At 36.4% G+C, this 17,839-nt stretch overlaps 1 protein-coding gene across 20 annotated transcripts in view; it reads right to left on the bottom strand.

Moving 5' to 3' along the window:
- The window catches only part of C2cd5 (C2 calcium dependent domain containing 5), an 89,634-nt gene that overhangs the window by 62,227 nt on the left and 9,568 nt on the right, over positions 1-17,839 (bottom strand). For 12 of the 20 annotated variants that reach the window (XR_012448812.1, XR_012448813.1, XM_074075872.1 and 9 more), the window contains 7 exons: positions 16,681-16,767; positions 14,056-14,227; positions 12,692-12,787; positions 11,414-11,569; positions 10,203-10,401; positions 4,766-4,917; positions 86-171 (listed from right to left, as the gene is read on the bottom strand). Coding sequence is in view for 18 of the 20 variants with exons in the window: in XM_074075872.1 (XP_073931973.1) it covers positions 86-171; positions 4,766-4,917; positions 10,203-10,401; positions 11,414-11,569; positions 12,692-12,787; positions 14,056-14,227; positions 16,681-16,767 (948 nt within the window). In the remaining 2 variants the exon portion in view is untranslated. Of the gene's footprint in view, positions 1-85; positions 172-1,720; positions 1,901-4,765; positions 4,918-5,894; positions 6,020-10,202; positions 10,402-11,413; positions 11,570-12,691; positions 12,788-14,055; positions 14,228-16,680; positions 16,768-17,839 lie in introns of all 20 variants that reach the window. The other 8 variants (XM_074075873.1, XM_020183792.2, XM_074075877.1 and 5 more) reach the window with 2 other exon arrangements.

Raw genomic sequence — 17,839 nt, 5'->3', positions numbered from 1 at the left:
TTATGAAGGCAGCTAAATACTCAGAAGAATAGACCATAAAGTCACATTAAGTGCATAAGAACAAAGAATGTCAAGCGAATCTTACCCTCTGTTCCAACGCCGACTGAGTCTGTTGTCTTAAGAGAGCTTTAAATGGCCCTCCTTCTTTTCCAGCACTACCACTTCCCATTCCTACAGAATACAGCACATAAATAACAACCAAAACAAAACTATTGGAACAGTTTACTTGCATTCATCTTCATAAATAGCATGAGTCAGCATGTGATAAAGTAATTCACACACTAACATAGTTGAGATGGCAATGAAAGAACATATTTTACACTAATATATTAGTATTCTTCAGAAGCAATGTCAAAGTTCTACTGATCACAGTTAGCTTTAGAATCAATTTGTTCTAAGAATTGTAAGAAAAATTATGGTAAAATAATGAATCTTTGTATAACATTGCATTTTAAAATGTTAAGCTTAATCAAAATAGCTATTATTATACTAAGTCTAAGAACACTAACAGAAATGAGAAATATTAAATGTTTCATTGAAAGTAAATATAAAAAAAAGCCCTGACTGTGCTCACTTAAAAATCCCAAAATTCTTTAAAGAGCATGAAATTTGGAATATAATTTTGAAACATACTAGATTTATTTTCTGATAACTTCCAATTTTTAAACATAACATCATGACAAAAGCAGTATTAATTTCATACTTGTGAGCACTCATTAACCAACAAAAAAATTTAAAAAAAACTAAAAATCACAGAAATAACAGACACATCACAAATGTACATAATTATGGATGAAAGCATTATAGTTCCCATGCTCTTAGATGTATTTTAAGACTTAATTTTTAAATTTCCCTATCTTGTTCTATTGTTTTTGATAGTATCCCTAGACCAACTATGACCAAGAATTATAGAAAACAGGAATGGGTAAGAAACCAGTGTTCTACAAACTAGAATGAATCCCACCCATCCAACACTGAAAGTGCATACAGACAAGTTTCTACAATGACTTAAAAAGGAACTAATTTAACTTTAAATTTTTAGCTGTTCTTGGATAAGGAAACAAATGTTAGCATGTGTATAGTCCCATTCTATTCTTTAAAAAAGACAATTTTCTTATAGTAATTAAGTGTTATTTTGGAGACTATACAATGCTAAACAGAAATAAAACTAGGATCTTTAGATGAAGCAGTTTAAAAGCCACAAAATAAAATGTGAATTTGTAGTGAGAAGTAAAAAAAACCAGAAAATACACCAGAATAATCTGATTAATGCAGTGGACAGAAAAAAAAATGGATAATCAAAGAATACCATCAAAATGAGACTTAAACTGATTCAAACAGAGTAATTTGCTTCACAACAAGATGGTACAGGTCTAATGTGAATGGAGTTGGTATAAAGGGAAAGAAAGTCAGGTATCTAAAACAGAAACACTAGTAATAGGAACCTGCATAATTACTGAAAATATCCAAATCTATGTCCTTAGACATATTAGATATTTTAATATATAAAACAAGTTAATAAATATTCATATGTATCCATCAAGTAATGCTCAGTTACATCTGTATGATATATGTTTAACTCTCTCTACCAGCAAGAAAATTAATAGAAATACATTCTTTGTAAAATATGCAGTATTTCCTTATAGTGTAAAATTATTATTATTTTTTCTAAGATGACTTAAAATAAAGGGATTAAAAAGCTGACGTAATGTGATCCTACCAGCAGCCGCCAGGAACAGCTCTTCACTGAAAGAAACACTTTTCCTCAGAACGGGGCTGACAAGGCTAGAATGATGAGGGCTAAGGCTAGATTCCGGGAGGAGGAGACAGGACTTTTTAAGGTGAAGGGAACCACAAGAAAGAAGGGGGGAGCTGGGACACAGGTGCTGTGGGTAAGGTGCTGTGGAGGAAAGTAGCAAAGATGCAGTTCAGAAGATGATCAGAAAATGCAGGTAAGGAATGCAATGATGAAGCAAACATAACAGCAAAATGAACTGTAAATGTACAGACAAATTACACTAAGCATATGAAAGTCACCAGCAAGACCATCCATCAAGCATAATGCAAACCGAAGGCTTTGCCTAAAACTTGACAAAAACCTTGCAAACTCGGTAATCATTAAAATTTCTTAAATCACTGATTTCTTACATCCTATGCCATTTTAATCATTTGTAAATGACTTCAAAATATTGAAATTATCTCCCTTTTTCTGCTTAGTAATTTTAAGGTTGAAATGTACCACATTTTAAAGTGTTACAGCCTGGAACTCATTGCCTCAAATACAAATTCTTATTTAAAGAGATAAAGTACTGAACTGCCAAACATTACCAGCTAAAAGACCCTATATTGGTATTTTGACTGAATGCAAGTTTTTTAAAAAACTAAATTAATTAGGTAGACAGTTTTCATTATTAATTTAATGTAATAATAACTTCTGTGTGTCCATGTTTGAGAAATGTCAGTATTTTCTTTTTCCTCTAAGATTCTTCATACTTAATCTTATCAAATGCTGTTTACAAGCAGATATTTGAGCACAGGGTGACATACACTCTGGATCACAAAAGCTACATATAACTACAGCTTAACTAAAAAACAAAAATTGAGCTCAAGTGTCAAATCACTACCACAAAACTAATATTCAAAACTCTCACTCCTATTAGTTTAGTACTTGGAAAAAAATGTCAAAAATTAGAAGCTACAGAAATGGGAAATATTTTAACAGCAAACCCACCAGAAAAACAGGCGATAGCATTAACTATAAGCAGAAAAAAAGAACATTCTCAGGCTAAGTTTTATTACCTTTACTGTATTTTTGACCTCCCAATTTGTAAATGATGAATTAATTAAAACAGACCTATCTCACCCCACAACTATCAGGATGCTGACTTTGCACGTGGGTAAATCGGGAGGCAGAGAATCATGACATACATGCTGAATCACAGTTTCAGAACATTTTAAAACTTAATTTTGCCATTTTATATCTCCATATAAAGTAGGAATGTTCCTCAGGATTGTTCAAAGATCTATCTAATGACTCATGATAAGGCCAAAATGCTAATATCCTATAAGAAGCTACTGAGGGGGTAAATAAACTATAGTCAAACAAATTAATGTATTTAGAAGAAGCTTCTAAATAAAAATGTGAGAATAATAATAATCATTTGTAAATGAATTTGCAAGACTGATAATATGAAAAAATTCATTACTAATACAATTGATTGTCTATAGAGGGGTAAGGGATGAGAGGTCTGGGTTCATTGTTTATTACTTGACAATCTTCTTTCAGGTTAGCCTTTTTGGTGAATTAAGAAACAGAAACACTAAGGAAAGACTTTCAAAACTTTATCTGCAGTATGGCAAAAAAAAAAAAAAATGATAAGAGTACTGAAGGGCTTGAGGGTGGCTCAAATGGTAGAGTACTTGCCTTGCAAGCTTAAAGCCCTGAGTTCAAAGCCCAGTACATTCAAAAGAGAAAAAACAGAGATATACAGAATACTGAAAAGTGACCTGGCACAGTCAGTGGACTAATGCCTCAAAAGAAAAAAACTGCATGTGTTTAGTTAAGTCCCAATGCAGAACCCACAAATATGGAGGGCTGATTATATACGTAAAAATAAAGTTATACACAATTCATAATTCATAATTATCTTCCTTACATTTTGTGACTACATTTTATAGAGACTAGAAATTAAACCTAGAGGCCTTTTAAATGCCCCTTCTCTAGAACTAGCACTGGTTTGGTATTACATTTTTTTTTTCACTGCTTTCACAAAATCTGGAATCACTTCCTAAATTTCTTTTCTAATGCTAAAATAAAATAACACTAAAGTTTATTAAGGATGTGAAACTGAAATTAGCATGAATAGGAACTATGCTTTACTCACACTACTGGCAAAATTGGCATATAAAATACAGTTAAAATACTGTCAATCATAAACTCTAAAATTTTTATTTTTTTAACTTTTCCCAAAAATAACAATTCAATGATTTAAATAAGTTAATTCTATTTCAGGACATAAGAAACTTATTTAATCTTTTATCAACTTTTTATAAAACAGATTCATAAAAAACTAGAGATTATTCAAATAGGAAAGGGGAAAAATCAGAAATTAAATAAACAGAAATATTCGATAATAAATAAAGTAAAAATGCTGTTTTCTAACCCAGATAGTTAAGACTAGCAAAACCAAAAAGTATGTTAATAAGTAGTTATCATTATTCCCCTCTCCTCCCTGCCAGGGCTTCCCAAGTGCCAAGCGGGCGCTCTACCACTGAGCTCAACTTTCAGTCCAACAAACAGATGACCAGATTATCTGTGCGCCAATGTAACCATTTCAGTTCTGAACACTCTTTTTCATAATAAATTTCTAAAACTAAATTCTGAAATAGACAGAAACAAGGAATTAAATAATGCTTATATTTCAAGGACTCTGACTGCAAGCTCCTAGAGTTACTTTTTATTCAAATACTTTAAGATGTTATTCCTCTAAATCTGAGCGTGAAATGAAAAATGTCAACACACAAAAATAAAATTTGGATTTGATATCAATGATTATTAAATTAATTATGTCAATCTCTAGACAAGATAATTTCTAAACAATAAAAAAAATTTCAAGTTAGTTGTAGTGACTGAAAAGATTCGTATATACATTATTATCTCAACTTAAATGCAAAAACAGAAAGGAAAATCTGGATGAAAAGCTAATAAAAAACAGAAACAAATTTTAAAAAAAGGAAAAACAGGAAGGTGGGTGGAAGGCCTTACCAGTTTTGGGTGTCAAACTCAAGTCTGTGTCAGAAGAGGAGGACTGCCGACTGTACGACTTGGAAGGTGAAAAGGAATAAGTTTGGTTTTTCAGAGGGGTTGAGGGTCCTGATGAGTGAGGATTGGGGTTGGGGTCTTCACTGAAGGGAATCCTGCCAGAAGAAGGTGGAGAGACATTAAGCCATCATGTGCCGAGGGGCGTGGCAGCGGGCAGCACCGTCCAAGCACCAGGAAAGAAGTGGGGCGGCCACAGCCATTGCTTAGTGTGGAGCTGGGAGTGAGGCCAGACAACCAACTGCTGCTCACCCATTCTCCATTCTCCAGACAAAAATTATCTGCATTGAAACAGTTAATAAGCCAAGTGAAAAAGCAAAAAAGCATGAAATGAAAGACGAAAGGGTAAAAAATATTAAAAGGAGAAATAAACAAAAAGAATAAATACATGACAAAGTATTTAAATAAATTTTTTAAGTTACAAAAGAAAAATGATGGTCACAAATGGTGTGTGGAAATACATTAAATTGTTTTCATATTTGCACACACACAGGTATTTCAAAAGAAAAAAGTGTTTCCTTATCCTATAGCATCAAGAGTGCCACAGCTAAAAACTCAGCAAAGAGGGAAATAAGTTTAGCTGCACAGAAACATTGCATTTAATGCAAAATAACTGCTTACCTGTTTCCCAACAACTCTCTTCCACAGAACGAAACAGACTCTACTGTTTCAAAACCCTACAGGTTTTATATATGAACAAAATAAGCAAATTTGAGGCTTTGGCATCTATTTCATTTAGAATCTTATCAATTTTATTTCTGAACAAATATAAGAAACGGCCACAACAACACACTGGCGGACTCTCCTTCAAATCAGGGCACACATGTATGTAAAAGACAGGGTTATGAGAGGACTGTGGAAGAGATATCGGGAGCTGGATGGACATCTTCCATTCACATACTTTGAGCCTCTGTGGTGGCTAAATACAGTTCTTCACTGTGGCTGGACCTCGAGTAAGAAAAGGAGAGAGCAAAGGCTTGGGGTACCTGCCTATGCTGCCTGCCTGCCTGCTCTGCAGCCACTCTGCCCGTGGCCTGCCTCTCTCCCCAGCTCTGGAGTCTGAGCAGTCTCGTACCAGTGTAGATGAGAGTGGGAACAGACACAGAGAAGTTCTGAGTAAGTCGTGAGCCAGTAGCAGTGTGAATTGGGCTGTTGTGAGTCGAGCGGCATCCATGGCTTGCAGGATGGACCAGCGGAGACCTGAAGGAATTTGTGATCAAAGTGGAAGAAAAGAAAACAATACATACAACAGATTGCAAAGTTACATTAAAAGAACCTCGAAGGAGTTTTAGTTAAGGGAGACAGCTTATTTTTTAATCCCTAGCATGCAAAAAGTAAGGTGAAATTCAAGAAGAATAGCCATGTATTAATTTGTTAGGGTATAGTTACAGTCTCAAGGATAAGATTAATAAATTAGAACTAAGGATAAGAAAAATAGCAAGCCTAATAGCCAATGGAATTAAATAAGAAAAAATACTGAGATCTAGATTTTTAAGTTACTTTAATATACTGCTTGTTTATGGGTATTTGCTCCATAAATACTGTGTAAGTTCTATACTTACATTGCACTGTATATATAATGAATCTATACAGTGAAAAGTCAAATATAAAGTTCTCATATTATCTTTGAAACTGAGGTATGAATTGCTAATATAAGTAATTATAATTTCGTATGAAGAAAATTGAACAACTATCTAGATTTCAAGATGGGGTATTTACAATTATGAAAAATGATAGCATAACAAGTGACTGAACTGAACAGACATAAACAGATGTACATATTCCAGTATTTTAACATACCAAATATGTAGTTAAAAACCAGACTACACTGGAAATAAAATACACTCATAAAGCAGTGTAAATAATTGGCTAGCTCTTATACAGAATGTGTTACACGTACTGAATGCTGAATTGAAAGTTTTTGTAAGATTCCAACTTAAATCCTGCAGTAGATAAGACCTCCATGTGTGAAGACACATTCAGACATGCAAATGTATATTCTTATATAACATTCAAACTTTTCAAGAAGAAATTTGGTTAAAAGAATTGCATCAAATGGTATAAAAAGGTATATTACATAAATAAGAATCCTAGACTTCACATTAACAATTATCTCATTGTGCAATGCCTTTGCTTAGCACAATAGGGGTGGTGATATGTATAAACTATAATATACCCATATTGCAGAATTCAAATTAAAGACAGGCTGGAGCCCACCTTCTCCTGATCTTTTATTAACTGCCCAGAGAATACTCCCACAATTGGTCAAGGTTCATGAGGTATCACTAATTGGCCATGCCCATGAAATTTTTTCCTAGGGCCTATTGACTGCTTTCTGAAAATACTACTGACGTACAACAGGACAAATGTTTCTGCTCTGTTGCTCATATAAAATAAAAACATGTTCAGCATAACTGATAAAAGTCAAACACCTTAGGTAACCTAGTTTTACACAATCAACTGAGTGAGGTTTTGTTTTCCTTTTTTATCTTCTGCTAAAGTAAGAAAAAGTCTAAAAATATTTAGACTTGAAAGGTCTAAGAAGCAGTACTGTGCACAGCAGAAATTACATCTAATGCTCTTGGTAAGCATTTTAAAGTAGAGACATGATAAATCCCACTTAATGCACTTTTACCACTGGGAGAGTTCTGCTAGGAAGCATCAGGGGAGTTCCACTGTGCATTAAGCATCTAAAAGGAAAAAAGAACCTTACCAAGCAGAGCACAACATAAATACAGGTAAAATAAAATGAATATTGTAAAATGTTCAAATTATGACATTAAACAAAAATCCAAATGCAGCGGAGCACTACCATAATGTTTTCTTGGAATCTACATTCTACCAGCCTCTTTGCATGAAAACAGTAACACAACTGTCTCACAATATCACCCTTCTGATATTTCCAGTACTAAATCCAGTCCATCCAATCTAGTACCTAATCCATCCAGGTAATCCGTTTAATCCAATCTATACTACCATTTCTCCAATTCCTATCTAAAATCAACATTACATAATTATTAAACATTAGAATAGTTATAATCAGCCAAGTCATAAACTAAATTTTGGAATATCCCTCTTACTAATTCATTATCAAAAAGACAATGAAGCTAGTTGAAATAAAGTAGCCTGAGTACCAAGGGTTTTCATAGATGACCTATGTAGTAAGATGCCTTTCAGAAAATCCTAATGAAGCAACATAGTACTTCATTGTAAGAAAGCTTCACAGTTTAAAGCAAAAAGCTGCGACAAAAGAATAAGAGAAGAAAACTTACACAATCCCTTCCTGAATGCACGTGAACCCTAACACCCTGGAATTCGTATCTCAGTCTAAAGCAGCAACAGGTAACACAGCTTTTCCTTTCTACTAAGTAAAGACAACATTCAGACATCGTAGCTGCAAAAGCCTGCCTCTTCAAGGCAGTGTCAGTGAGACAAGAGGGTGGCAAGTGGAGAGACCCAAGTTTGTTTTGTTTGTTTATATATTTGTTTTTGTGACAAGAGCTCACCAAGTCTCCCAGGCTGGACTTAAACTCCAGCTCCTCCTGCCTCAGGTTCCCAAGTGCTAGAACAACACACATATACCACCACAGCTGGCTGTAAAATGCAGATTTCTAATCAAATTTGGTATGGAAATGGGAGAAAAAATCTGAATCCTTCAAAAAATTACACCTGCCTCTCAGCTGGTAATTCATAATTTCCTAGGGCATATTTCCAAAGGACTATAAAGCAAATCCACTTATAATTTATTTTTTAAAATCACTCACTTGTAAATGTGTTTCCAAATAAAATTAGGCAATAAGCAACACTGTACTTCTTCTTGTACATAAAATTTCATCCAAATAACTAACAGCAAGCAGAAAGGAAATGTTTAACAGAAAGAATAGGCTTAAAAGGAAAATTTCATTTAGAAAAATACCCCTCAAAATTTCTTTTAATGGCTATCACTTTTTCACTAACTTCTGACTGTTGCTGAACTAGAAAGTATTTCAGGCTCTTTAACTAGAAAATTCTAACCCCACCCTCATGATCTAGAACAGATGGCAGCAATCTACAGCTATAGACCAAATCCATGTGCCATCTGCTCTGTAAATAAAGTTTTATTGGAACACAGCCACACTTGTAGTTTGTATACTTGTCTATGACTGCACTCACATGACAATGGCTCACATGACAATGGCAAAGATTATGCAGTATCAGCAAAAATTACATCACAGACCCCATCTCAATGGAAAAACAGCTGGGCATAGTGGTGTGCCCCTGTCATCCCAGTTATGGCAGGAAGCATTGAGTCTAGGCCAGCCAGGGAAAAAAGTGGAATAGTATGTCCAAAATAACCAGAGCAAAAACAAACAAAAAGGCTGGAGGTGCAGCTCAAGTGGTAGACCACCTTCCTAGCAGAATGAAGCCCTGAGTTCAAACCCTAGACTACTGGGGAAAAAATAAAGCTCAACCTGCAACTCCACCCATACTGAGAATCTCTGCTTAGACACAAATGATATGCAGGCCAAATCCACTAACAGAAGTGTTCTGCTGGATCACACCAGACTTTTTTAAAAAATGTGCAAATCTAAATTAGTTCTTCTGAAGGCATATGGGCTTTTGTTGTTTAGTTTGGTTCATTTTTGTTTGTTTTGGTAAATAAGTACAGAGATTAATGTGGCCATTGCCTGAAAAACTTACTACCTGGCCTTTCAAAGAAAAGTTTGCCAAGCCAGGTGCAATGATGTGTGCCTGAAGTCTCAGCCCCTTGAGACGCTCAGGAGGATCACTGAGCTCAGGAGTTCCAGGCCAGCTGGAGCAACAAAGCGAGACCCTGCCTCAAAACAAGAAAAAAAAAAAGGAGAGACAGGGGACTGAGGGAGGAAAGGAGACAGGGAGAGAGGAAGGTCAACTGCCTTGGCTTTCCAAAGGATTAAATATTCCTATTTAATTACACCCAATTATTTTATTTTCATAAACTGCCTGGTCTTGGTAGACATTTGAGTTTGAGACTCACACAAGTCTGTCATTGCTCCTCCATACATTCTACCAATAATAAACACAACTGCATTATCACACACAGGGTTTTAAGCATTCCTAGAAAATAACTAAAATGCACAGTGCACGAATATTCATTTTATGCTGTAGATATATAATATCTAAAGATCTGGACTAGTTTAATATTATATTACTTAATTTGCATTTCATATTAAGAAAATACAAATAAAAAATACATCTAAATATTTTTAAGTTTTAAATATTGGCAGTAATTTGATAGCAAAAATCACAGAAAGAAAAAAAAACATATGTTGAACACTGCCACTGAAAAGCTGTAAATCAAATGAAAATGTACAGGGAAGAGGTAGCAATATGCAAAAGAACAACTTTCCTAGCTCATACTTACTCCTTCATTTCTTTGGATGGGGAACTGCATGCGGGAAGGAATGCTGCTGGGCTGCTTAGTTTATCCAGAGTGCATGCTGTCCCGATGGCTCGCACCACCAGCCCAGACTCGCCCTCCAGGTCAAAGCACTGCAGGTACCCCACAACCGCATTGCCCCTCATTTCAAGTACTTTCAAGCCAATCTTCCTCTGCAGTTCACCTACACAAAAAAGAAAACTTATTCTTTGTCTCTTGTTTCCACATACTACAAAGCTGGATATGGCAGTGATCAAAAGACAGTTTTAAAAATCTTGGATTTTTACAGTTTAATTGGAATTTAAAGGATTATGCGTCCAGCCTCCTGCTTTCAGGGAGTGAGGTCACCAGCTGCATTTCATTATGTGGCAAGTAAGGCTAGCACACCATATACCCCATTTACCTCTGACAACAAACACTGTGGTTCTACCACATACATATGAAGTGCTGGAAACACATGGGTGACCAAGAAAGACACAGCTCTAATCTAAGTCTACACACTGGTGGGATACAAAGACGATAAAACAAGAAACTTAATAAATACTGCACACAGAGGGAATATGTACATGTAATATAATACATAGAATTCTGATATACTATTATAATGTAAACATATATATTGTATGACACAGCACAAATATGAAAATACAGATCTAATACATATTTAGTAAACATAACATATTTCTACTTGTTTGTGTATGTGACTTGTTTGTGTTACATGACTGTATATTCACACATATACACAAATTCAAATTTTAGGTGGTAAATAAATTCCCTAAAGAAAAATTTTGAAAGACGATGGGGCAAGAACAGCAAGGAAAGTGGCAGGAGAGGCAGTTCTCAGGAAAGAATTTTGCAAAAGTAACGCATGCACCGAATGTTAGCGAGAGCTAAGTGGTTCTGACAACAAACACCAGAGAGGATGACCAGGACAATTTCTGCTCAGGGATCTTTACTGACCTCGTCACTCAGGCTCTCCTCATACAGCACTTTGTGAACATGTCCTGCACTATCTAGTGAAAAAGGAAACTCTAGCTTTGGATTTGTATTTCCTCTTGGTTACAGTATTGAGCTAGATGAGCAGGGGTGGGGAATCTATACTTCACAGCCTTCACTGTAAAATTCCAAGTAGCATATCAAAAGAAAATAAACATTTTAGAGTGTTAAGTGATAATGAAAGTACTTTATTTAAATACCTGACATTAAAGAAATGAGTCTCTGTCTGGCCTCATTTGATGCCCTGGGTGTCCGAATTCGATCAATCCATTGATATTCTGGGTCTTCATTGACCACAAGTTCTTCTACAAATCCATGAATTATTACAGCTCTATAGCACTTTGGAATAGATGTTGCTATTAAAACAAATTATCTATTATGCTTCTGCTTATTGCAAGATAGAATTCAATTTTTAAAAAATGTATATCTAAGTTCTTACCTTTTGGATACATAATACAATAACATCTTTTACTGTGATAAACTCAATGTAATTGTAATACATCTATCAAAGTCTTCTAAGATTCATTTTATCCTTACAAATAATTTTCTTTTATGAGGCCTCTCACTTTTCTATGTAAGCATAGTAAATCGTATTTTTTATAATTAAGGAAAATAGATATACACCTTAAATAGCATTCAATACAAAGCTTAAAAAATCAAAATTAAAATATCACATAATTCCCCATAAATGTGTACACTTTTTACACTTTTATGTGTCAGTTAAGTAACAAATTTAAGTTAAAAAATCAAAATTAAAGTCAGCCAACTAATTATTACATAATAAAAAGCAATACTAACTTTTAAAATCTGTAATTATTCAAAGCCCTTTGAAAAGTTCTTCTGCCCACCACATACTGCATCTCAGAAGAAAGACCACCACTTTTTCACAGAAGCTGGAGTCACACAGGTCTTAGTCTCTACTGAACTGGCCATGCAGCCAACAGGTCTGACAGACCCATTTTGCTCACTTAAGACTCACTTCAATCAAAATGTCACTGGATTTAAATGAACTGGGCAGATTTAAACAGGAGAGAACTTGAGAAGATCTACGCCAGACCACCTTCTAACACCCAAGGCTACATGCACTGAAGACAGCTTTACTACTCAGGATTTTCAACTCTACTGATGCAGGTCAGCCGTCAACTGCCCAAATCTGCCCAACTCACACCCACATATCCCAGAGTTCTGTACAAGTCTATGCATTACAGGGCAGTACCACAGAGCTTGGTTACAATGTTCTGTTCCTGTCTTTCAGTGCCCAATATTACAGTAAAATACCACTGGATGTTTCTAACAAAAATTAGTCATCACTGACTGTCAAATCAAGTAAGTAGCACAGAAAACAGTAACTGTTTCTAAAACACTAAAAATTTTCTCTTTGGCTTTGAAACCAAAGCATAATACTTTTTTATTAATCTTTTGAAATAGTAATTTGGTTTTCTATATTTCCTACTAAGTAAGACACTGCATTTACTTACTGCAAAAAAATTTGACTCCACAAGATGACTGTCTAAATCGATTCAAATCATTGAAGAGGTCTACTTTGACAACTACATTGATCTCTCCACGGATACCTACATATTCAAAAGGAAGAATCAAATGTTACCTTAAGAAAATAACATACTATTAAATAATAAAGCAAAGAGATGACAATTAATGATTTTAAAATAATGTAACAATTGCAACAGTAATATAAACTTTGTTTCCTCATTACATATTCTGAAGCAGAACATGGATGCACTGGGGAAGTACAGCCTCCGCTTATCTGGCCAAAACAACTGGAAAGGAGTTCCATTTAAATCGATGATGACATCGATGGTAGTGGACTGACAAGACAATGTACTAAACACACTGTGCAGTACCTCACTGTGAGCACATCAACCAAGAAGGTAAATTCTGGTAGAACATGTGACAGGATGCTTCTCCTTGGATAGTTTCTTTTCTGGATTATAATTGCTTTTCTACCTTGATTTTTTTTCTTTGCCTTTTTCATTGTTTTCTATAGTGTACACGTATTATCTCTGTACTCAGGAAATAAAATTCAGTCAAATGTTATGTTACCAATTTTATAAAAATGTACTGCCAGGGTCAGTGGCACAAGTTTATGTTCCAGCTCCTCAGGAGATGTAGGCAGGCACCTGAGGCCAGCCTGGAAGAGATGGTGACATCCTTGCTCAGAAAGGAAATAGCAACAGTAAAAAAGATGCTGGAGCACTCAGCTGGGTGTAGGGTAAAGGCAAGGAGTAGCTATGTGGATAAAAGGGTTTCCCATCATTTATACTAACATTGTTTACACTTAGTTTAATGTGTCTATGGGGGGTCTCTGTTAGAAATATGCTCTCTTGTTATTTCAGTAGATGAATTAGTAAATCACTTTCTTAGAAGCTCTTCCACCGAAAGTGTGAATTTGGAATTCATGTTCCTCCTGCCTCAACCTCCTGAGTGCTGGGGTGCACCATGCCTGGCTAAGAACCCTGCTTTAAATAACAAAAAGGCTTTGAAGAACTGTCAAGCAAACATCTGTATCAATCAGCTAAAAAAATGTGCTGTAGAATCGGTATTTTTGTGTTACTGGGAATTAATGCCAGGACCTCACAAATGCTAGGTGAGCTATATCGTAGGCCCTCAGTATAATTTTTAAATAAAGATTTATTAACTCTACTATACAAATTTAGCAGGCATTTTAATTAATGTTCAGAGAAATCACTCAGGCAGTATTTTTAACTACTACAGATCTATTTTTTTAAAGGCATCTTTTAAATACATACATTTTAAAAAGATAAAGTATAGCACACAATTCATTACTAGTATCAGTCTATTTTCTTAAAACATTACTCCTTACCATGTATGGTGTCGTAAATCGGGAACCACCCTGAGATGACAGTCGCAGCCTCACTGTACAGCAGGGGGTCGATGTCGATGTAGACTTTGCCAATGGCATCATTGGCACTGTAAGTGTCATGATCAAGAACAGTGATCTGTAGAGGTTCATCTTGCAAATCTTCATCGTCCACCTGAAATTAAATCTTACACGTTTAAAATCTTGCTTAAATGTACATATATACAAATGAAAAAGACAACTGAACTGAAAAAGAAATCCTATGGACAGATTAATCTGTGAGCACAAAGGCAGAGATGACCACCATGAGAACATGAGCAGGGTGAGTCTGCAGCTCAGGATGCACCCCACCTAGCATACACAAGGCCCCGGCTCCAATCCCTATCACGGAGGAAAATGAAAACTTTCTCAGAAAGGTTTTAAATGTTTAAATTTCTTAACTGCATAGCAAAATGCCCCAGTAAGACACTACATTTCCTGGCCTTTCTTGCAACTGGGAAGATGTAAATATAACCGTTACAGAGAGCTTGGTGGGGTGGGGAGAGCCTTCTTCAGGAAGGCTTGCTAGGCTGAGAAGTGTATGCTAACACTGCTCCCGTCTGTATGCCCCTTCATTCGAGCTTGTTCTGCAGCTGGACACTGATGTAATCCCTGGCACTCCAGCTGCTAACTTGGAACCTAAAGTCACCTGGAGTTACTTTCTTCCCATGTATGGAGGATGAAGAGAGAGAGAAGTAGTACGGGAGCTACCATGTAACTTGACATGCCTGGTACAACATTTCTTCTACATGAGAGAAAAACATCTATTTGGTTTAAGACCTCTATTTGAGTGTTCAAACATATATGAATGTAATTCACAACTGAAAATGGTTTTAAAAGAACTTGATAAGTAATGCCAACTATAAACACAAAGTCTAAGCACTTTTTATACCCTTGATACTATTACCAGAAGCACTAATCAAAACAGTGATTCACAACATCTTAAAGGAAAAGACTGGAGACTTTAGTTTCTAAAACTCACTAACAGTATAAAACCCCTTACTTCAGAAAAGTACAAATATATAATTTTTTATGTTTTTTAAAATTAGTTGCTTGGGTGTTCCTTATCCTTAAAAATTATCAGTACTGTATCATCAGAAAAAGGACATGTCATTTCCTAAAATATTCATTTCCTTAGTATCATAAAAATTAGTCTATCACAAAGCCTGCCTCCTCCTTCCACTCAAGTAACAATTATTATTACTATTTAACCATTTCTAGATTATGGAGGAGGAGCCATCAAAACAAAGCTATGCTGGGTGTGGTGGTACCTGCCTCAATCCCAGCACTAGGGAAACTGAGGGAAGAGGATTGAAAGTTGGAGGACAGTCTAAGCAATACAGTGAGTCCCTGCCTCAAAAGCAACCAAAAAAATTTAAATAAAGAGCTAAACAAGCATTCAAATGTTTTTGTAGGACAATGAAGATGTACTATGCAATCTGATTTCACCTGAAATCATTCAGTCAAACTATTCTGCTTTCTCTGACTAGGTCCATATTTTTACCTTGATAATGTAGTTAAAAATAACACTACAGATTGAAAATATGCAAAATATACAATGGTATTTGGAAATAGCTTTTTAAAATCAGTACATACACATAAAACAAAACTGAGAGTCAAAAGAGTTCATGAAAAAAAATCAATTGAACACACAAAAAAAGTGCCAACTTGAAACAAGCTTTCTGATTTCAAAACTCATCAAAATGATACAGTAATAGCATGAGGACAGACAAATCAGTGGAACAGAATGCAGCTGGGGAGAACCCAGGGTGCTGGAAAGGCCCCATCACTGGGAAAGGCATGGAATGGGGGTGGGGGAGAGATGTAGCAGGGATCCTCCAGGTAACCAGGAAGGACACCATTGTGTCTGGAAGGAAGATCACTGATGGACAGAGAAGGAAGTGCATGCAAGCTGTGGGAGGGGAAGAAGGAAACTGGACCTGGGTGAGGAGACGGAAAGCCCTCTCTCAGAGAAGATCTCCAAGGGTAGGTCATTTGAACGTAACCACCTCCCACCTCAACACCCTCCGCCCAGCCAGACTTTCCATACCATCACTCCAACTCTTACCCACTTCTGCTCAGCTCTGACCCCTCATCGCTACCGAGCCCCCCAACTCAATCACTGCTAACCCACAGCCACCCAGGCTAGAGGGCTGGTCCGTGCTTCCCACATGGTCCCTTCCATTGATTTCTGCCAAGGGTGCCAAGCCCAGACAGTGGGAAAAGCCTGGTCTCTGGCATATGCTAACACCCAAAGAAAACTGTAATAATGATGTAATATATTCAGATTCCTATTCTTAGCTGCATTACAATATACTATATTTTCTTAATGTAATTTTTTAATAACTCAATAATCTCAGGTAAGCAAAAAAAATTTTTTTAACTTTTTTTTTTTAGTGGTACTGGGTTTGAACTCAGGGCCTCATGCTTTCTAGACAGGTGTTCTACCACTTGAGACACTATGCAATCCCCCAAGAAGGAGGTATTTTAGGGTGTGGAAAAACTACTATTATTCTTGAAATAGAAGGTACTCATCACTCCTGGAGAAGAGGAGTCACACTCAAAAAATGTTGACATTTAAAAACTTACCTCAAATTTAAACCACTCTGAGTTCCACTGAGGATTGAGTGACTTGAGAAACACGTCTGTTTTAAAGGTGGTATTACCAAATTTCACCTAAAAACAAGTAAGAAACTGTTCAAATATAAATATCAAAAATATAAATAAAAGTTCATGTTAGCCAAGCAGTGAGAGGCGGCGGAACCCCAGACGGGTAGAAAAGACAAAGGAAGAGGTGTGGCCCTGTGCAGGGGTCACCCACACTTTGCTGACCAGCTCCCCAAGGCCTGGGCATTGGATGTACTCCAAGGAAACATCCTGCTCAGAGGGCAGAGCTCAGCGCTCCACTGCGCACCCTTGGGTCATTTTTCCGTAATGCCACCCAACTTCCACTAGAGACATGCGCCTTCCAACAGATTTCAAATATTCACTTTATCACTTAAGTTAAGCATATTCACTTGGACCTTGCTTTGGGGGCATCATTTGCTTTTTGGGAGGCAGATTTTCACAAAATGAAGGGCGGGGAAACAGCCGATTGCACAACAGTCTGAACATAACTGAAGATAACACAGGGCTAACTAAGTGCCTCTCCACATCAGCTGAACTGCGGAAACATGTCAACGTAGAAATTTGGATTCTGAAATTGATTTTCATTTTTTTTGTTATTCTTTTGGCCACAGTTATAAATCTGTGTAATAAATCTGCAAGCAAGGCAGGCTTCCTGTGTGGGTCCTTGTCTCAGCACAGAGGAAGGGAATCACAGTAGGCAGGTAGATGTGAGCATAGATGAAAGGCAACGATCTTGAGGGGGTAGAAGAGCAGAAACAAAATCAAAAGGCAAAGAAGACCAGCTGGGCTGGGAGTGGTAGTGCACATCTGTAATGTCAGCCTTGGGAAGCTGAGGCAGGAGGCTAGCCAGGGTTACATAGGGAGACCCTCTCTCAAAAAAGCAAAAGAAATTTAAAAGACCAGCTAACTGTCCTCTTACTGTCTCCACAATGAGATCTAGAGCCACAGCCCGCTATTATGACTTAGTGATATTTCCCTGCACGCTCCAACTGCCTCACACTTACTAGTTTTTAATCCTTTATCTGTGTGCACACAGTAATTATATTTCATGTTCTACGGCCAGGGACAATGACAGGAGTTGCATAAGGACCCCCTTACTTCACAGCCAGTCTTGGTTAGC

Source organism: Castor canadensis, chromosome 6 (genome assembly GCF_047511655.1).
Source record: "Castor canadensis chromosome 6, mCasCan1.hap1v2, whole genome shotgun sequence".
NCBI classification, from domain to species: Eukaryota; Metazoa; Chordata; class Mammalia; order Rodentia; family Castoridae; genus Castor; species Castor canadensis.
The sequence above is the reverse complement of the archived record's forward strand: the minus strand, read 5'-3'. Positions and strand labels throughout refer to the sequence as shown.